General features: G+C 34.8%; 2 protein-coding genes across 2 annotated transcripts; both read left to right on the top strand.

Annotated features, from left to right (window-relative positions):
- The first annotated feature begins 1679 nt into the window (after nucleotides 1-1679).
- On the top strand, nucleotides 1680-2618 carry LOC144233230 (olfactory receptor 6C1-like). The gene has a single exon (XM_077766061.1). The coding sequence runs from the start codon at nucleotides 1680-1682 to the stop codon at nucleotides 2616-2618; it is 939 nt and encodes a 312-aa protein (XP_077622187.1).
- A 6662-nt stretch (nucleotides 2619-9280) lies between these two features.
- LOC144233229 (olfactory receptor 6C3-like) lies at nucleotides 9281-10219 on the top strand. Its single transcript, XM_077766060.1, has one exon. The coding sequence runs from the start codon at nucleotides 9281-9283 to the stop codon at nucleotides 10217-10219; it is 939 nt and encodes a 312-aa protein (XP_077622186.1).
- Nucleotides 10220-22814: the final 12595 nt, after the last annotated feature.

The raw sequence follows: 22814 nt of genomic DNA, 5'->3' as shown, positions 1-22814 counted from the left end.
CAGGCTCTATGCTGACAGCAGAGAGCTGATGTGGTGCTCAAACTCATGAACTGTGAGATCATGACCTGACCCTAAGTCAGATGCTCAATCAACTGAGCCACCCAGGCACCTCAAGAACAATGACCTAGTTGAAATATCTATTATACACTTGAATTACTATAAGTTTGTTTACAAAATATGTCATTGTGATGTCTGTTTCTCTAGTAAGTGTTCTTCAGCCTGTTTTCAGTCTCTGAGAAATAGCAAAAGAAATATTCATTTCATGTGAATCTCAAATACTTTCCAGTATTATTATTAGCATTATCCATTTTAGCTGAAATTTACCTTCTAATCAACACTAATATTTTGGCTAAACAGGGTAGTGAGTGAAAAGAGAGCTCAGGCATGTAAGAGAAAACAACAAAAAAATTTCACAGTATTATAATGCATCATATACTACAAATCAACAATCTGACATCATTAAACTAAATATTCTATTGCAAAACTTCTCTCAGAACACTGAACTGAAAAACCTAACTATTTAATGAGAATGCACAGAGTAAGGGATATGATAATTGACTAGTTCAATTCATTGAGGGAATTTATAGGTTTTCTCTAAAATGCATTGATGATGATGATGATGATGATGATAATGATGATGATTCAGGAAGAGAAAATAAAGGGATTTCATGTGCTATTTCCTTGATTACTCTCAGATGTTGAAAAAATAAAGTTTCTACAAGTAAAGGCTAATGTACATAGAAAAATATGTAAAAATATAATACGCTATAGAAAGTAGAATACATATATAGAGAGAATACACTTACAACATTTAGATGAAAGAAACTTTGAAGAAAAATAAAAGTTCTGTAGAAGATAATGTTTATTTTAGGTATTCATACAATTTTGCTTCCTTAGCCCACAAAATACATGAATCCAATCTACTAAATTTCTGCCCTGCCTTTTCCATATTCTGTGTACTCTAGAATCTGAGGACATTAACATTCTGGCAATGAATTCATTATCTCTGCCTTGACATGAGGAGTAAGTGGTTGAAAGGAGAATGTGAGTGAGAGTGAAAACAGAAATCTATCATATTGCTAAAGATTTAACTTCAATGACTTTCAAGTTTTGGCGACATTCCCATTTGAGGGACCTTTTTCCTGCACATCTGTATTTCTGTATTTTATGAGTAAGTAATAATACAGGATATTCAATGAGAGAAATGAGGAAATGAGACACTTTTACTGTGGTTGGAAAAAGTACAAGGAGTTTCCCAGTTGGAATGCAACCCTTGAGAGAAGTATTTCTGTGTCAACAGGCAGTATTTCTATTCCAGTTATCAAACATTCAGAAAAACCTGGGTTTAAATCACTGTTTTCTCATTTAGGGTATATGACTCATATAAGATTTTTAACACTTGTTTTAGATTCCATTTCCAATCTGTAAAATCAGGATTTTATGATGAAACAATCTATGTAAAATACATAGTGTGCCATATGGTAAAAATTTACTTTAACATGTGTTACCTACTTTTATTAAGTTGTCTTAGATTAATTTAATTTAATTGCCAAAAATTGAATCAGTGCAGCATATGTTTACTTCCAGAGACATATTCCAGCAATATCCATGGATAATCCTCTTTTATGCAATTTTTCTATTTGTGCTTTTCCCTCTAGATTATACAAGAGAAGAAAAAAATGAGAAACCACACAAAAGTAACAGAGTTTATCCTCCTGGGATTGTCAGATGACCCACAGCTTCAGGTGCTGATCTTTGTCTTCCTGTTCATCACCTACGTGCTCAGCATCACGGGCAACCCGACCATTATCACCCTTACCCTGCTGGATTCCCACCTCCAGACCCCCATGAATTTCTTCCTCAGAAACTTCTCCTTATTAGAGGTTTCATTCACAACTGTCAGCATACCCAAGTTCCTGGGCACCATAATGACAGGAGATAAAACCATTTCCTTTAATGACTGTATGACTCAGTTCTTTTTTTTCATTCTCTTGGGAGTCACTGAATTTTGCCTTCTGGCTGCAATGTCCTATGACCGTTACATTGCCATCTGCAAACCTCTGCATTACATGACCATCATGAACCCCAGAGTCTGCATACTCCTTGTCTTTGCTTCCTGGCTGGCTTCATTCTTAATCATATTCCCATTACTTATGCTGTTCATTCAGCTTGATTACTGTAAGTCCAATGTTATAGACCATTTTACCTGTGATTATTTCCCCTTACTACACCTTTCTTGTTCAGACACAAAATTCCTAGAAAGAGTGGGTTTTTCTTGTGCTGTGCTTACTCTACTGTTCACTTTGGCATTAATAATTCTGTCCTACATATATATCATTGGAACAATTTTAAGAATTCCTTCTGCTAGTCAGAGGACAAAGGCCTTTTCCACCTGCTCTTCCCACATGATTGTCATCTCCATCTCCTATGGCAGCTGCATTTTCATGTACATTAATCCATCAGCAAAAGACAGAGTGTCTCTGAGCAAGGGCGTTGCTGTGCTAAACACCTCAGTGGCCCCCATGCTGAACCCCTTTATTTACAGCCTAAGGAATCAGCAAGTCAGGCAAGCCTTCACGGACAGGGCAAGAAAGATTGTATTTTTCCAAAAAAAATGAAAAAAAAAATAAAAGCACTGTCATAAATTAAAGGTATAGTGAAGAATAGTTAAACAAAAACCAGGGCCCCTTAAAAGTCAATGAATATCCGCGAAGCCTCACTGGAGTTATTTTTCATTGCTTTATTTCTGTTGCCAGCAATATACTAAAGATACTTGAATATATATTTTTACCTATTCAAATTCTATCCCTCTCTCATGCATTTCCCCTCCTTTGAGTTAGTCTTTACACTCTGTAACTATGAGGCTTGCCTCAGTTCCTTCTTTTAAATAGTTTTAAATTCTAATTTTTCCACAGTAATTCTTAGAGAATTAAGAAACAGAAAAAGACAGACCGAAAAGCATTAGGGAGAAAACTGTTTTATAATTTCATCAGGAAAGACTCTTTCTAGACATTCAGAAAATATTAAATCACATTTAACATTATTTTAAATTTACTACACAAAGACCATAAATATAGCTTGGCAGTTTTAGTAGAATATTATAAGTACTATCCTCTCCTATATTATAGCACTATTAGTAATTATTTAAAAAATGGTAAAACTGAAAGAATAATGTATATATATATTTTTTGAGAAATCAAAAAAATCTTTCATTATTCAGTTTAAAGTTTTCTGTGCCATATAATTTATCAATTTAAAACATAATTATGAATACATAATTAAGGAAAACTTAAATTAGTCCTTTTGTTTGGAACTCATATTTATTAGATAAGTTCTTTAAAAAAAAAACCTTGAAGAAATAAATACTAGATACCAGATATAACTACATTTGTTGTGGTTCAGGGGTATCTTTAAATGAGTGGTTGATGTTAAACTGCTCTTTTTGATAATCAATGGCTAAGAGTTGTAACTTTCTCTTATCTTTACTGGCTATTTTGATATAAAAGCTTGCAGGGACAATCCACTTAAATGGAAACGATGCCTTCTTTGTTTCATAATATACTTTGTTCATAGAAATCTTATTTAAGAAAAATCTATCACAAGCCCACTCTCACTGTTTTTATTCAGCACTCTATTCTCAAGTTCTATCCAGGACATGGGCACAAGAATAAAGAATACATTTAAAACTACAGGAAAAGAAGAAACAAATAAATATTTCTTTACATATAACAAGATTTCCTCCTAAGGCCTTAGTGCACTTACACTAAATGTTTCTTAGGTCGGACATACTCCTTTCCCAGATATCTGCATGGGATATCCCAGACATCCACGTGCCATCTCAGTAAGGCCCACCCCATCGCTTCTCGGCCATTTGGCCAAGATCAACTGTAGGCTCACCCCAGTGACACTGTTTAAAATTGTAGTAGCTCCCCGCTTCCAAGGTTTTTACATTTTCTCTTCTTTTACAAAACATTGATTAATTTATAAGAGACCATATATATATACTAATCAATCGTGTCCATTGNTCCAAGGTTTTTACATTTTCTCTTCTTTTACAAAACATTGATTAATTTATAAGAGACCATATATATACTAATCAATCGTGTCCATTTCTTATTGTCCATCTCACTCTCCTCCCCTGTGAAAGCAGGGATCTCTGTCCACTTTGTAGACAAAACGATGTGCTCCAGCAGTGCTGTGCCGAGGCCTGCCTATCCACTTCCCAGCAGCCAGCTGGGTTTGTGTCTCCTCAATTCTGCATTCAGGGAGGCCACAGCACCTGCCACGGTGGGAGACTTTACATCTTAAAAATTGATAAGCTCTACTGATAGGCTCCTCAACCCACTCGCTGAGAGGCAGTTGTGAAACATTTACTGGACGTCACTAATCCTCCTCATTTAGAACATGTGTCTGCCATGTAGTGGATACTCAATAAATATCTTTTCAATAAATAAATATGTTTAAATAATGTAGAATGGCTCCAGTGTCCTAGTAATCAGAGCACTGACTAAATATTTTGGCCAACAGAAACACACACAATTTATACAATAATGTACATGACATTGCATTAGCTTTTAAAACAATGTTCAAATAAAATGTGTTTTTCATTTTAACTAGACAACTTTGTATGATAAAGAAATAATTTGCTGAATATTTTATAATGCATTTGGTGTTCATTTTCTTCTTTTACTTAACGTTAGGCCATTTGACAACTATGTAAAAATCTATTTGACTCTTCATGAAGTCAATAATATCACTTCTTAAGGTTTTCCTAATGAGCATTCTAATGGTAGGAATTCCCATGATGTAAACCCTTGTTTTTCTCATAGAAAAATCTATAACTATTTGGGTTACACCTAGTAATGTACGAAATCCAACATCATCTGTCAATCAATACACTTTTGAGATTATAAATTCAATTTATAGAATAATAGCTCAACTAAATGATGGTACTCAGTAAATGGGAGACCAATCAGATATTCTGCGGGATGGTAGGGGCAGCCTACCTATAAAGGATGTTAATATATCACCGAACATAATTAGTTGTATGCACTGGAATTATTTAGCAATATGATGTCAGTTAAGGTTCAGAGAAAGTCTTTAATAATTTTTTAAAATTTATTTTAGAGAGAGAGAGAGCAAGGGTTAGGAGAGGGGCAGAGGGAGAGCCCAAGCAGGCTCTGCGTTCAGCATGGAGCTCAATGTGGGGCTTGATCCCTTGACCCTGAGACCATGACCCTAGCCAAAATCAAGAGTCTCAACCAACTGAGCCACCCATGCTCAGAACTCTACAAGAGGTCCTTTAAGAAAGCCTTAAATTATTTGGATCCTTTAACCACTTGATTTAATAAATTTTATTTACAATTTTGAACACGTTATCGTAAAACATTATTTGTAACTGTAGGAGAGTGAAGCCTGGTACCTGAACAATGTGTTTCATTGGCCTAAAACACAGTCACTCATCAACCTCAGAATATATGAAGGTAATTGACACATTATTAAAAGCCAGATGTCCTAGTATCTTGGAGAGATGAAGGTAACAGGTATAATCAGTCTTAATTAAAAGTAAATTATGAGGAGGCCCAGAGAAAAGCTAGACAGCTATTAGGAACTAGGAATAAAATAATAATGGTAGAAAGTAAGAGAGTGGAGAATGATGAAGGAAGAAAGACAGGCAATTCAGCATCTAAAAGTCTCAGAAAAGATATGGAGAAGAAACCTGTCTAATAGGATATGTGAAATGAAGTGCAGTGCTTTGTGAGATAGAAACTCACTCCCTTTTCCTCTAAGAAAATCAATAAGACTGCATTGCTCACAAACACACAAGTGTGGTCAGCAGACACTTAACTAACTTCTTTCTGCTCCAGACTCTTTACCCGAATAATAGCACTGACCTCAGGGGTTTTGTGTTGTCTGCTTGTTCTAAAAAGTTGAGATAATTTAAGTGTATGATCAGTGCCTGTTAATCAAGAAAAGCTCAAAACAAAATAGAATCACTATTTGGAAACAAAAATTAAGGCAAAGGAATAGAATTTTCCTAAGTAGAAAATCAGTTTCACTATCTCTACTGAAATATATTGAATGAGTATTTTCAATGCCTATTTTAATATGTATCAATTATAAATTCAACACAACTCAGGACGCCTGGGTGGCTCAGTAGGTTAAGCACCCAACTCTTGGTTTCACTCAGGTCATGATCTCACAGTTCATGAGCTCGAACCCTGCATCGGGGTTTGTGCTGACAGAACAGAGCCTGCTTGGGATTCTCTCTCCCTCCCTCTCTGCTACTCCCCTGCTCACTCTCATCTCTCTCTCTCCCTCTCTCTCACTCTCTCTAAATAAATAAATAAATATTAAAACAAACAAATAAATTCAAGACATCTCAGTGTCTATGTATTGTTCTATGTGTTAGCTAGTGGTTTGTTCATCCTTTCTCACTTCTTTCTTTTGTCCCACTTTCTAAATATTCTCGTCTTTAAATCCTGCATATTATCTGCATTTCTGGCATTAAATGCATGCATGTTTTATGTCCACACTTTTAACTGTAGAAAATAAAGAGAAGTCATCAAATGTAAAATTATATATATGTGTACATACAGTATTCAAATATTGTATTCTTCTAGTAATAAAAATGGCATCTCTCACTGAAGAAAATGTGCAAATAAACAAGTTAAAAATATTCGATGCCAGATTTCCAGATATTTATTTTACTGGTTCATAAATATTCTCACAAGAAAAAGGTGTCATATGCACAAATATAAACCAGGATTTAATGGAAGTAAATAATATCGTGAAGGAAAGTGCTCAAAAGACAAGAAAAGTCACATTAGCAGGAGCTATGGGAAAGCTTTCCCTAAATTCAATACAGGGATAAACCTTCTCATGTCTATAATAGGTTGTCCATTACAGAAGGCAATCAGTTCACACCAGAAATCAATAGCAGTGTTTTCTACCATTTCATTCTGCTAAAGAATTCTTCTCTAGGTTGCCAGAATTCAAAGGATATAAGGATACCAATTCTACTGAGGAAAATTCCAAAGTTTCTGGGAGAAAAATGTGAATTCCTTGTATAATCAGAAGGGTGATATTCCAAGTTCAGGTCTCATACATTCATTATATACATTGTTTGTATATTTGCCTATTTACTTCAGTAAGTTTGCTTTTTATATTTTTTAATCAATATTTATAAAAATGATTTACCCCTATCTTTAATGATTCTTCTCCTTGGTACTTGCTTTACTTAATGAATTCCCCTGGGCCAACAAAAAGACACATAAAATAAGTCCAGTTCCATTTGTATGGCATGCATAGGGAAGAACATTCTTTATCTTGTGTTTTTCAAAACAGCATTTGCAGGAAAATATAGCAATCCCTGAACCTAAGGAAAATGCTACTTAGGTTTTATAGGTGTATGATCATAGAATTACAAACTATTGATTTTAAATGTTTACACAAATAGAAAAAAAATGATTTAATAAATCACTGTTTCGTACTATATGAAAAGATGCAAATGGAAGAGTACTTTACTAGTCAACCAGGTGAACTGATTTTGTACATGGAGCTTGATAAGAGATGAAAAGCCAGAATGAGCTGTATTATAATAAAATGTCCTCAGACTTTCACAGTATCAATAATGAAGGATATTGTGAGTCACATATAACTAATCTAACAACAAAGAGAATTATGATCCTTAAAACTATGAAAAAGCTACATCAACATACTTGTTTTTAGAGCACAATAGAAACCAAATCTTTTGCTAACTCAATTTAGCAGCTCAGAAATTATGTAAATGTTTAAGCAAATCAGATGATAAATCTGAGACTAACTCATCAACAAGAACCAGGAAGTAAGTCAATTTTTATTCTTCAATATAATATATATACTTTCATTGTATTCAAATGTCTTTAAAACTATTATTTGTATATAAGTTTGTGGATTCACAAACCTATCAATATTAAAAATTAAATAATTGTTTACTACCAAGAGACTATTAATGAAATGCTAAAGGAGGAACACAGAAATAAGTCTTGGATTGTTCATTTCTTTCTAACTTGGAAAGGTATTCTGTTATAAAAATATGATTTTTTAAAAATGTCCTATTGAATCTTTTATTCTCTCCCTTTTAAGAGCTACCACTTCTTGGAATAAAACACCTCTTTTCCATAGTTAATATCTCTTCTAATTGCTTATTTTTTCTGTTAAATTCAGGTGTAAATATGCTTACTACATTTAATTTTAAAGGTAGATATATATTATAATAATTTTTGTTACATACATTACAGAGGGGTATTGGGTGAGAAATAGGCATTAAAGAGAACATTTGTTGGGATGAGCACTGACTGTCATATGTAAGTGATGAATCATTAAGTTCTACTCCTGAAATCATTATTATACTGTATGCTAACTAACCTGGATTTAAGTAAAAATTAAAAAAAAATTTTTTTAATTTCCTATTGGAAAGGATATCTGCTTTCCAGTAAATGTTATATTGATTATCTACTTGTCCATTTTCCATGACAATATTGTAAAAAAAAAAAAAAAGAATCTGCATTGTATGAATTAAACTATTTCTCGGCTATAATTATTTTAGTGATAGAAGATTGCCTTTTTGTCCTTCTGGACTTGTTATCAGAAAAGGATTTTAAGAAGTAAGAAAATGATAGCATCAACCAAACCTTTAAGAAGGTAATTAATGAGAAACTGTGAGCAAAACATTCCCGTGGATAAACATGTATGTTCTAACTTGAGATGATTACTAGGGTGACAAGTTGTTTAACCTTGGGGAAGTTCCCTCAACTATGTGGGCTTCAAAATAGAAAATGTAGCCTAAACAATCCCTGTAAGATTTCAAACTCTATACTTAGATTATCCATAATTCAGACTAGTTTTTATATTGAGGAAAAGATCAATTGAAATATTTTCATGTATTTATAAAGAAGAGAATAATTAGAAGCTTAATCTTAAAGAAACATTAGAAGATATAGTTTCTGCCTAAATGTTAGCACAAGACTTGGTTTTTATCCATGGACTGTGATTATGTATTTTCAACAAAAATAGATAAACCTTTAACTTCAGATCATATTTATTACTTGAATATAAGGTCCAGTAGAAACTGGAGAGAGTTGCTAAAGGGGAAGGTGTGTTTTTGGCTTCCATAGATTATTCATCATCATGGATATTTTAAGATCCTTAAACTCTAACTCCAATCCTGTTTTCACTTTTTATGTCCTATAGGGAAACATACATTCTCTGTTCTAAAAGGTGGAAGAAAAGATCAGCAATGAAAAACCACACAGTACCCAAAGAATTCATTCTCCTAGGGCTATCAGATGACCCAGAGCTTCAGATTGTGATCTTCCTCTTTTTAATTACCATGTATATATTAAGTGTCACTGGAAATTTGACCATCATCACTCTCACCTTGGTGGATTCCCATCTACAGACCCCTATGTATTTCTTCCTCAGGAACTTCTCTGTATTAGAAATATCCTTTACAACGGTCTGTATTCCTAGATTTCTGGGCACAATTATCACCAGAGACAAATCTATTTCATACAATAATTGCACTGCTCAGTTGTTTTTCTTCATCTTCATGGGTATAACTGAGTTTTATCTTCTAACTGCCATGTCCTATGATCGCTATGTAGCCATCTGTAAACCCCTACATTATACAACCATCATGAGCAAAAGAGTCTGCATTTTACTTGTCTTTTGTGCTTGGCTGGCAGGATTCTTAAATATCTTCCCACCAGTTATTCTTTTTCTCCAGTTAGATTACTGTGGCTCCAATGTCATTGATCACTTTGCTTGTGACTACTTTCCCCTCTTGCAATTATCTTGCTCTGACACATGGCTCCTAGAAGTGATTGGTTTTTACTCGGCAATAGTCATTCTGCTTTTCACTTTGGCATTAATAATTCTATCCTACATGTTCATCATCAGAACAATTCTGAAACTGCCTTCTGCCAGTCAGAGAAAAAAGGCATTTTCTACATGCTCCTCTCACATGATTGTCATTTCCATCTCTTATGGGAGCTGCATTTTCATGTATGCCAACCCTTCTGCAAAAGAGAAGGCCTCATTGACCAAAGGAGTAGCTATTCTGAACACTTCTGTGGCTCCTATGATGAATCCATTTATATATACCCTGAGGAACCAGCAAGTAAAGCAAGCCTTTAAGGACACTGTCCAAAAGGTCATGTTTTTCTCCAATAATTGAAGGCATTGGTAGCATTAAAAGAATAAAACGCTTGGGGCGCCTGTGTGGCATGGTTCCAGCCCCGCATCAGGCTCTGGTCTGACAGCTCAGAGCCTGGAGCCTATGTAAGATTCTGTGTCTTCAAGCTTTCTCTCTCTCTCTCTCTGTCCCTCCCCAGCTTGCAACTGTTTCTCTCTCTCTCAAAAATAAATAAAACATTAAAAATTTTTAAAAAGAATGATATGCTTTTAAATGCTTTTTGTTATTTACTTTCTCAAAACTCACTTTCCTTTACCAGAGTTATGTATCTTCCCCTTTTTTCCCATTCTCCTATTAAAATTTCCCAATCATTGAACTCCATAAATTTGATAATGTGATTATTGTTTCAGAATTTTCTGTACACTCAAAAGTTTTATTCAAAGGTATTTGGATGAATAAATAAATTTGGGTTGATGATTATGATTTTGAATGAGAGTGGTTTGCTTTTGAAGAGACATTGGTCTTTAGTTTGAACGCATTAAGAATAGATGCAGACCTCTGAAATTTTCAGTCTTACTGACTAATAGAAATTAATATTATTAGAACATTTGGATTCTATTTGTAATTTCTATGAAATCTAATAAACACAATCATTAGGAGGTTAGGAATAAAATATAAATATCTACTTAATTATTTTAGATATTAGAAGCTCATACATATTAAAAAATCTTTATACTATTAATCATAATACTAATGAAGAGAAGAAGAAAGAGAGACAGAGGTAGAAGATAACATAAGATTTTTCAGCAATTCCTATACTCCAGATCTATTGTTTCCTTTGTATTAACCCATTTAATCCTGACAACAACTTAATGATGTGCTTTCAATTGCTATTCTCCTTTAGTCAGAGGTATTTTTCTTTAGGTAAATCAAATACCTCCAAAAAATTAAAAAAATAGGTAGAGAACAGGCAATGTAAAATATATCAAATGTATAAAATGCATGAAACTCTGAGAAACTGGTAAAAGTTCATCTTTCTGAGGAACTGATTTTAATTGCCACATCTAGAATCAACTTCAGGATTTGGGGAAATATGGATCAGAAGTAACGTCTGTTGATAATATTCTACACACTTTTCTTTGTATTAAGCAAGTCACATACAGTATTTATTTTACAAAAACTCATAGAAAATAACATTATTTTTCCTAACTTATAGGTGAATGAACACAATGAGATCAAGCTTGAGAGTTCAATGTTACAGAGACTGCAGCTTTCAGAACTGGGATTTAAATCACTCCTTTCATCTCAAAATCCAAACTACTGGGTTACTTTCATTTTCACACTGAATTTCATTTGTAACATTTGATGAATAAAAGTTCATAGTGAATATTAGAATTGTTAAATTAAAGGACTTTCTAATGTGTGATGAACTCATTCATGCTTTTCTTACTTATTTTATGACAGGTACTGGGGATATAGTGAAGAAAAAACGATTATTGCCCAATTCTAGTGGGGAGAAAAACAACATGGAATTAATATTTAATTTGATAAATGCAGTAGCTTAGGTCTAAACAACCTATAGGTCAGGTGATGTTATCACTGTCAAAGAAAATGCCAGTTCTCCTGTTTTTCCTCTTAGCACAATTATGGCCAATTTCATAAAAATTGCTACATGTTGGTTCTTTTTAATCCTAAAGTCACATGCATAAGATAAACCTTGCCTACTTTGGCTGTCTTAGTTTTCACTTTTATTTTATTTCTCGGTCATTAGCATATATGTTATACACAAAGTCACATTATTTGCTGAGTAAAAAGGGTTTGGGGAATAGGATTATGATATTCTCCAAAACATTCTCCAGCAAGGCTCCCTCTACCTTCAAACTGCATTGTGAATCATACATTAATCTTATACTCAGTTTAACCCATTACCATTCCATTTCTATTACTCTCTCGGATCTATTTGAAAGAATTTATATCAATGACCACAGTGTAGATTTCTAGGACTATTTCAGGCATTTCCATCTAGTGAACACTGAGGTATATTTGCCAAATTTAACCCATACAAACAAAACAAACAGAAAGAAAAACCAATAACAATACTTAATCCCTATATGTGGATAGGAACAGCTTCCTATAACAGACTAAGAATCTCACAAATATAATTTCTTCCTAATTCTTATATCATTGAAAATTCATTTAGATGTTATTTCTAAAAATACTTTTAAAGCAACTACATTGCAGGTATGTGCTAGCCATTTGGTTAGTAAGATATACCATCTCCATCTTATAAGATATCAGGAAACAGATAAAAAGGGGGGGTCATTTAGATATAGAACTAGTCTTTATAAAAACATATACCAAGGGCTATGTCAATATAAAATATGGGATTGCTCACAATATTTGCAGTAATGAAGTAAGAATTCCAAGTCAAAATAGTAAATACAATTAAATGGATATTCTGGACAAAGAGAATAATGATGGCATATAACACAATTGTAAAAGTGAGAGAAGTGAATGTGAATCATATGGAAATAAACAGAAGGCAACATAAGTAGCCATTACTTCTTTTTTATGTTTTCCAAGAAAAACTAATTTTACAGATCCAATTTATTAGGCACAGATAAAATAATGCTATAAAATCAATACTCTCATTTTCTTCATGTGAATATTGTATGTTTTAAACAATATTAAACATTTTATCTACTCCTCTAAGTTTTAACAATCCCCTTAAATGGGTACGTTTCTCTTCTCCTTTTAAAGAATGAGACATAGAAATTCATAGGAAGAAAATAATGTATGTATGGCCAATATACGTTATAACAGTGTATAATAAAATCTTATCTTTTAATCATTAAGGCACCATATGGAACCACATGATTAGACTCTCATGGTTATCACAGTTTTAATGTTTTCTTAACTTGAGATGTTTTCAGATAGACAATAGTGAAATATAATAATGGTGTTCAACAATATTATTTACTTAGCGTATATCAGTGGCTTCATTGAGACAGATATTTTCAAGTCTCAATAGCAGCCCATCTACTCTATCATTCACTCTATATAACCTCCAGAAACACAATTCCATTTTTGAGACCTTGGGAGAATTAGCCCAACTCTCCATGAGTCAACTTAAACTTCCTAATGTAAAAAATAATGAGAATTATAGGATTTCCTCTGGTAGTAGTTGTAAATATTTATTTAGACAAGGCTTAAAAATGGCTTACAAACATGTCTGGTACCTTCCAAGTACCTAATAAATTATCTTATCTTACATAATGTCTTACTTAACTTTTATCTTACATAATGTCAGTTTTAACCATATGCTATTTACTCAAAAATAATTTGGCTTTATGCATCGGAACAGTGTCTGCAAGAAAACTGTCCTTCTATAGTATGTTATATGCTACTCCCACATCTGTAAATTGGGGATTACAATAATGCTTACTTGATTTACTGATGTGAATAGTTTAGATTTATCTTTTGTCTATCATGACTCTAAAAACATTTTATTATGAACTTAAACATTTTGCGTCTTGCAAAGTCCATCAGATATGTCTATCTATATACAAAGACTGCAAAGACCACATTTTAAGTTGTTCTTGAAGCTAGGATTTAAATGTGATTTTAGTTCTGTCAATCAGATACATTTGTAAAAGGTACAAACTACAAACTTAATAACACTTAAAACATCTATATTGCTGGTATAGATCATAGCAGATTCCGATGACTCTAAATGTTGTAGTAATCATACTAGATTTCTGAAGAGCAACTCTCACAGGCACTCAATTTTGTAAAGCAGCTTTCAGATCATTCCAGAAAGGTCATACTAAAATCTGCCTTTAGCTCTCTTGATAATTCTTTAAGCAATACATTATATAAATAGATTTACATTTAACTAGCTACAATAAACTATATTCTCGGCAATTGCAGTTAATATACAGAGAGCATATCGAGTATCGAGGTAACAACTCTCAAAGCAATAAAAATCTGGAACCGGTTTATTAACCTAGTTTGGTCTGAAATCAGCAATGAATCCATTAAACAATGAAACAATGGTAGTCCACACTGACACATTAACAAGTCAGAGCTCACCTAGAATTAAATGCCTACTAAGGGCATGGTGGAATATAATTGTATAATGAATGTAAGACTTATACAGGAGCTGGCTTCTTCCAAATGCATTAGACAACTTAAAGAAAGAAAATATAACTTTAATGTTTCAAGTATCTCATAACTGAAGAGATGACATAGCCAGTATTAAATCCTGATCCTACAGGTTCCTTAATTATCAAGTCAATTTAATTCACAGCCTCTCCATCTCTTATGTGAACGTGAGGGCATTGGTTGGGAAAAATGGAAGCTGATCATTGGAATAATGGCATCTCTGATAATTCAAATGACTGAGTATGAGTGTAAAAGCAGTAACTAGATTCCCTTGCCAACAGAAGGAACTATCCTCCTCAGCTTCATGAAGCTGACCATGCATCATTTAGAACCTCTATAATTACCTCACATGAAGGAGTTAGCTTCAAATTTTTCTTTAGTGTACATTCACCACTCCTAGACTATTTTCTGACCTAATATATATATTTTCTGACGGATAGATATAGATATAGATAGATAGATGATATAGATATAGATATAGATAGATATAGATAAACACTTGACTGATATATATATATATATATATCTTGAATCATCATAAATCACAAATTTTCATCCAATGCAAACTCGAAGCAGTTTCTAGAAAAGAAGCATCTTCTGTGAAACAGAAAATATTCTGTTACAATTTAAGAAAGACCCAGCAGGTTCATGACATACAATGAATTTCATGGTCAATTTACAATGGTTAGTAACCAGAGGAAGAAAAAATTGAGCCTGGTTGACAGTTCTGCATCATATAATATAATTGCAAAAAATAGTCCACTGAGTCAATGCATCCCATTCATGGCCCCAAATCATAGTTAGGACAGATGGTTTTTCCATCTGTACAGAAATTCAAGTGGTATATCTCCTTATCCTTGTTTACAAGAAGTTTTCAGTTAGTCTGATGTAAGATGTTATACTGTTTCATGAACATTAGTTAATGATGTGAGTAGCAAGAGCCTTAGAAAGAAATACTGGGGTATCAATAACAAAGAGAATTAGGAAAATGGTACTTGAAGGAGCTTCTCATAATGTAACCAGAATATTTAGGTGTTTTTGTGTCCCATGTGATTTTTTTTTTTAAATGTTTATTTATTTCTAGGAGACAGAGAGAGAGACAGCGTGAGCAGGGGAAGGTCAGAGAGAGAGGGAGTCACAGACTGAAACAGGCTCCAGGCTCTGAGCTGGCAGTCAGCACAGAGCCCGACGCGGGGCTCGAACCCACGAACCGTGAGATCATGACCTAAGCGAAGTCGGACGCTTAACCAACTAAGCCACCCAGGCACCCCGCCCATGTGATTTTTCAACAGATACTCATTTGAAAAGGAGATTTATAATAATCAAGAGGATAAGATGACCTATTTTATGAAAGCTGTTCATTTTTTCTGAACCATTTACTTGAATATTTGATTACAGAATTCATGAAAAATATAGTCATAAGGGCAATGATGAAATTTATATATAAATTACCTGGATGTCAAGCCTACCAGTACCCAAGACTGATGTTGAGCTTGTGATATAGTTCATATGCTAGAGGGAACAATCAGCTATCCGACAGAAAGTTGGTAAGTTTACACCCGTTTCTTCATGGTGGGGCCTCCCAAACAGGGAGCTTGGGTAGCTCTGTTGGTAGAATGTGTGACTCTTGATTGTGGTGAGTTTGAGCCCCATGTTGGGAGTAAAGATTACTAAAATGAATGAATGAATGAATGAGTGAATGAATGAATGAGTAAATAAATAAATAAATAAAAGCCCGAATGAGATACTGCCACATATATATTAGAATTAGTAAAATAAAATTTTTTGAAAGATGATGTCAAATGTTTCAGGTAAAACTAGAGAAACTTTGACAAATTTCTGATGAGATGCAAATGGTGCTGTCACTTTAGAAAGTAGTTTAACAGTTTCTTATAATGCTAAACATATCATTTTTTTTAAAAGTCTAGCAATCCCTTTTCTAGTTATTTTATTCAAGTGAAATGAAATCTTTCCACACACATCATCTTTGTTCATAATCGCCATAAATTGGAGGCCACCCATATGTTCTTCAATATGTGAATACATACACTAACTGTGGAATAGGCATATAAGGCAATACTCCTTGGACTAGAAAAGAACTACACATTGAATTAGCAATCAACATGGGTGAAACAACTTCATTTTATTAAGTGAAAGAATCTCGATCCAAAGTCTGCACTTTATATGATTCTTTTTGTGTGACATTCTAGAATGGCAAATGTATCAGGACAGAAAACAAATCAGTAGTTTCCAAGGCTGCCAGGGACAAGGGGTGATTCCCAAGAGGCAACATGAGGGACTTCATGAGATGATGCATCCATACTATGTGGCTCTGTGGAGTGGACACATGACTCGATGTAATTTTAACCACCCATAGAATAGTAAACTGTTGGAGTCCCGCTCCTACCAGCCCAGGGATCCCTGAAGGATGGACGGTGTCGGCAAGAGAGCGATGAGAGAGCCACAAGATTCTTTCTGATCACCAAGCAGGCATCTCTGCTCAGTCTGGTTTCTCAACTGTACTTATATGTGAAGGTGCAGGGAACAAGAAAAGTGGCATTTGCCTTAGTAGATGATGTTTAAAGATAACAGATTTTGCAGAAGTCTCATGTATAATCTTAGCATTAGTGATTGACATAAACAACTTAACTTCAGGCACTCATACTTATCGTCTGGGGATGGAAGGTATTTTGTTTTGTGAGTACATATTTTCCAATGTTTAAGCAAAAGTAAGATATACAATGTTTCCAGAATAGCCTTGAGGAAAACGTTTTACCAAGAAACAAACAAAATTGTATAAGTAAAAGTCAATCTTTTATGAGTAAGGGTCATTAGCCTGTTTATAGGTCAAGGGGAAGTATCGAAGAAAACAGGATCTGCTGAAGACAACCTCAAAAGAAGAAGGTATCTTTAGCATTAGCCACAAGGCCTATAGTTCCCACAACATCATCCATGCCCAGGAATAGCATGTTACTCTATATGGGAATATTATTTTACTAATTGTTAAACTAAGGGCAGGATCTGACCTTTCAAAGCTATCAATTACTTAGTTCTAATCACGCTTTCCAGGCTAATGAATGTCAATGTCTCTCCATATCACAACAAGTCCCTAACCAGAAGCAATCATCATACCAGGGTCAGAACAAGGGGACAAGCCATTCCTGATCTCAATCAACAGAGCACTCTGGGGTACAGTGCTCAAGTAGACATGATAAGAAAAGGGGCAGCTAACGGTCGCCACCTGACAGCAGGAGACCTTGCAAGCCTGCCTTAACCTCACAAGGAGTATTCTCAACTAGTGAGTTCAGAATGACTCCCAACAGTAAACAACCTATAGTATATGAGTTCAATAAATGCAAATGACAAATATTCACCCAAGGTGTCAGTGGAAATCAAGAGGAACACACACTGACAAATCAATCTCACTATTTTATGAAGACTGAACTCTGAACTAAAAGATCGACATTGGAAGTATCATCAACTTACATTCATTTTATATAAAGTTGTTCCTCCCTATTCACAGAGTCCTTCTTTGCACATTTGCCTACTCTCTAGTACGCATTTGTAAACCCAAAATCAATTTAAGGGACACTTTTTGAGCCAGTCCAGGACATGTGCAGAGTAGCAAAAAGTTTGAGTTATCCGTCACACCTGTTCCCAGCAGAGGTTAAACAAGGTGAGCTCTGTCTTCTTGTTCCAGCTCTCATACCTTACAGAGTCTCTGTCAAGGCTTACGTAATGCCACATTTTCCACCTTTTTCTGTTTTAATTGGTGATTTCACTGCTTCTAATGGTCCCCAAAGCATAATACTATAGCACTAGTGTCTTGAAAGCAAGAACACTGTGATATGACTTATAGAGAAAAATACCTATTGGGTGAGTTTGGGCCAGGCATGAGTTCTAGGGCTGTTGGCTTAATGCTAATAGATCAACAACACAGTACATTCAGAAAAAAAGAAGAGGAAATGTTGTCACTCTGTATGTGAGGCTTCTCTTGAAAGTGCTGAAGTAGTATCTTAACTGTGTCGTGAAGCTATAAAGATGAAGACAGATAAATTTATAGGCTCCTGAGATGAAAACAGATTTCTTTATAGTTTCTCTTTTTTTTTTAATCCAAGTTAGTTAACATATAGTGTGATAATGGTTTCAGGAATTTACTGATTCATCATTTACATAGAATACCCAGTGCTCATCCCAAAAAGTGCCTTCCTTAATGCCCATCACAAATTTAGCCCATTCCCCCACCCAACATCCCTCCAGCAACCTCAGTTTGTTCTCTGAAAATAGATTTTTTTAAAAAGGCCTAATGACAGAATTGTTGTAAGCCTGAAAGCCAAAGAAATTTATGGCCATGTTTCTCATTATTAGGAAATGTTAAACTCTAGAGCTAGTGCTGTTGGCTAACATTTTTCAAAAGGTGACAAGGTGTAAGAAATGTTGAATTTGCACATGAGGCAAATTCTGCAGATCGAGAGGCTGTGGAAGAATTTTTAAATATCTCCAAGATATTATACAGGAAAAAGATTATGTAGAAGAGCAAGGTTTCAGTACTGATTAGACTAGTCTGTATTAAAAGGACACTGGTGGGGCCCCTGGGTGCCTCAGTCGGTTAAGCATCTGACTTCGGCTTAGGTCATAATCTCAAGGTTTGTGAGTTTGAGCCCCGTGTCAGGCTCTGTGCTGAAAGCTCAGAGCCTGGGGCCTATTACAGTTTCTGTGTCTCCCTCTCTCTCTGCCCCTCCCACACTCATGCTCTGTCTCTCTCTGTCTCAAAAATAAATAAACTATAAAAAAATTTTAAAAGGACACTGGAAAACTAAGCCATATAGCACAAATTGCATATAACCTATACAATAACAAATGGTTTGAGTTGATGAAAATGTTGTGACAGAGGCTTGAAGGAATTTACCTTCCTATTTCCCCTAGGAACAAACTTAATATTGCTTATTCAGTGTGGAAAATTTATGAAACTTAACTACCTGGAATCATGAGAATGAATACTCTCTACAAATGTACATGTGAACTCACAGATATACTGATACATAAATGCATGTAGATGTTTTGAATACATGGATTAGTGTGCATAGAAAGACTTCTCATTGCTGTCCACTGACAGACCTTAGAAAGACCTCAAAACTAAAAAAAAAAAAAGAAAAAATTAAGATGGAGTCAGGTTGAAAATACTCAAGAGCCAACTGAAAGATCCAAAGGCCAAAGATGGAGAATTTAAAAAGTAAAATGAAGAATGTAGTATTGGCTTATAATCCAATGAATACAATTATTATTCATTAGTGTTGGGGTGCCTGGGTGGCACCTGTGTGGTTGGTTAAGCAGCCGACTCTTGATTTCGGCTCAGGTCATGATCTCATAGTGGGTTTGTGGGTTCCAGCACCGCATTGGGCTCTGTGCTCACAGTGCACAGATCCTCTGTCTCCATCTTGATTGTATAATTAAATAAAAGTGAAAAAGAGTAAATTNTGAAAGCAAGAACACTGTGATATGACTTATAGAGAAAAATACCTATTGGGTGAGTTTGGGCCAGGCATGAGTTCTAGGGCTGTTGGCTTAATGCTAATAGATCAACAACACAGTACATTCAGAAAAAAAGAAGAGGAAATGTTGTCACTCTGTATGTGAGGCTTCTCTTGAAAGTGCTGAAGTAGTATCTTAACTGTGTCGTGAAGCTATAAAGATGAAGACAGATAAATTTATAGGCTCCTGAGATGAAAACAGATTTCTTTATAGTTTCTCTTTTTTTTTTAATCCAAGTTAGTTAACATATAGTGTGATAATGGTTTCAGGAATTTACTGATTCATCATTTACATAGAATACCCAGTGCTCATCCCAAAAAGTGCCTTCCTTAATGCCCATCACAAATTTAGCCCATTCCCCCACCCAACATCCCTCCAGCAACCTCAGTTTGTTCTCTGAAAATAGATTTTTTTAAAAAGGCCTAATGACAGAATTGTTGTAAGCCTGAAAGCCAAAGAAATTTATGGCCATGTTTCTCATTATTAGGAAATGTTAAACTCTAGAGCTAGTGCTGTTGGCTAACATTTTTCAAAAGGTGACAAGGTGTAAGAAATGTTGAATTTGCACATGAGGCAAATTCTGCAGATCGAGAGGCTGTGGAAGAATTTTTAAATATCTCCAAGATATTATACAGGAAAAAGATTATGTAGAAGAGCAAGGTTTCAGTACTGATTAGACTAGTCTGTATTAAAAGGACACTGGTGGGGCCCCTGGGTGCCTCAGTCGGTTAAGCATCTGACTTCGGCTTAGGTCATAATCTCAAGGTTTGTGAGTTTGAGCCCCGTGTCAGGCTCTGTGCTGAAAGCTCAGAGCCTGGGGCCTATTACAGTTTCTGTGTCTCCCTCTCTCTCTGCCCCTCCCACACTCATGCTCTGTCTCTCTCTGTCTCAAAAATAAATAAACTATAAAAAAATTTTAAAAGGACACTGGAAAACTAAGCCATATAGCACAAATTGCATATAACCTATACAATAACAAATGGTTTGAGTTGATGAAAATGTTGTGACAGAGGCTTGAAGGAATTTACCTTCCTATTTCCCCTAGGAACAAACTTAATATTGCTTATTCAGTGTGGAAAATTTATGAAACTTAACTACCTGGAATCATGAGAATGAATACTCTCTACAAATGTACATGTGAACTCACAGATATACTGATACATAAATGCATGTAGATGTTTTGAATACATGGATTAGTGTGCATAGAAAGACTTCTCATTGCTGTCCACTGACAGACCTTAGAAAGACCTCAAAACTAAAAAAAAAAAAAGAAAAAATTAAGATGGAGTCAGGTTGAAAATACTCAAGAGCCAACTGAAAGATCCAAAGGCCAAAGATGGAGAATTTAAAAAGTAAAATGAAGAATGTAGTATTGGCTTATAATCCAATGAATACAATTATTATTCATTAGTGTTGGGGTGCCTGGGTGGCACCTGTGTGGTTGGTTAAGCAGCCGACTCTTGATTTCGGCTCAGGTCATGATCTCATAGTGGGTTTGTGGGTTCCAGCACCGCATTGGGCTCTGTGCTCACAGTGCACAGATCCTCTGTCTCCATCTTGATTGTATAATTAAATAAAAGTGAAAAAGAGTAAATTCTTTCTTACAGAAGAATGCCAGTTAACAAATGCAGGAAAAAAAAAGAAAATTACAAAATCACTGCCTTAAAACTATAAACAGAAAGAGTTTTGGGTCCCCTGAAAAAGATGAGACATAGCTTTCTTGACATAAGAAAAGTTGTTTTAGGCCTCGTGCTGTCTTGTGATCTATGCCTGAGCAGCCCTACTTGTCCAAAGCACATTTCTTTTTTTTTTTTTTTAAATTTTTTTAAATGTTTTTTAAATTTATTTCTGAGAGAGAGAGCAAGTAAGCAGGGGAGGGTCAGAGAGGGAGATACAGAATCTGAAACTGTTTTCAGAATCTGAAAACTCTGTGCTGACAGCGTTTTCTCTGCTGACAGCTCAGAGCCTGACATGGGGCTTGAACCCACAAACCTTGAGATCATGACCTGAGCCGAAGTCAGAAGCTTAACCGACTGAGCCAAAGCACATGTCTTGCAGAACTTCCCAGAATATGTTGAAATTGCAGAAGAAAAGACCATAATAGTCAATAAAACAAGATAAGAACAAATAGCCACTATCAGACCAGGAGATAGCATAGTCAAATGAGAAACAATAAATCAGTGGTAGAACTCCCAGGGCTGATTCAAAAGTAAAGATTGGCCTGAAGCACATTCTTAAGTTTTCTTTGCAGGATTTAAATGCCTTTGAGCATTTAAGAGACCACACCAACTAAAGCAGAAGTGACCCTTGCCAGTCTTTGTGATTTCAATTAACTAAGTCATCTGGAATTTCCTCCCAATTCCATGCTGAACTTCCCATTTTGCAAGCCTCTGGATGAACATGTATTCACCCTTGGTTTAAAACTTCTCCAGTTTTGTTGATGAAGGAGACACTGCTTTAGGAAATATCCCAGATGTTCTCCTTTACTTGTTGCAAGTAAAACCTTTCCTTTCCTATTATTTAACTTGTGGTTTTTGCTTCAACATCCATCTAGAGGCAAACCCAGTTTCAAGTCACAAAACCACAGTGATAATTTTGCAGCAAGAATGATAAACTTAGGAAAATATTGTTTAGACATTTTTTTTTCTGACTGGGGGTAAGCCCTTAGGATGTCTAAGAAGCATCGTGTTGCTTAGGACAGAAGATAAAATGCACTAGGTGAGCCGCATGAGCAGAAAGGAGTCTATTGATATGCTGTATATAAATTTGACTCATTTTTTGCAATTGTCTTTGGATTTTTTATAATTTTGTATATATTCATTGTATTCATTTAATTCTCAACTTTATAAAATGAATACTAGATGTTCATATATTTACTTTTTTACTGTGCATACTGGATAATCAACTGATGAATAGTACCACTTTAATCACTAGGCGGGGT

This window comes from Crocuta crocuta, unplaced genomic scaffold (genome assembly GCF_008692635.1).
Source record: "Crocuta crocuta isolate KB4526 unplaced genomic scaffold, BGI_CrCroc_1.0 scaffold245, whole genome shotgun sequence".
In the NCBI taxonomy this organism is placed as follows: domain Eukaryota; kingdom Metazoa; phylum Chordata; class Mammalia; order Carnivora; family Hyaenidae; genus Crocuta; species Crocuta crocuta.
Note: the sequence above shows the minus strand (reverse complement) of the source record. Positions and strands in the feature narration are given on the sequence as shown.

Excerpts from the sequence above, each read along its gene's own strand:
- LOC144233230 (XM_077766061.1), top strand. The coding sequence starts at position 1,680 with ATGAGAAACCACACAAAAGTAACAGAGTTTATCCTCCTGGGATTGTCA.
- LOC144233229 (XM_077766060.1), top strand. The coding sequence starts at position 9,281 with ATGAAAAACCACACAGTACCCAAAGAATTCATTCTCCTAGGGCTATCA.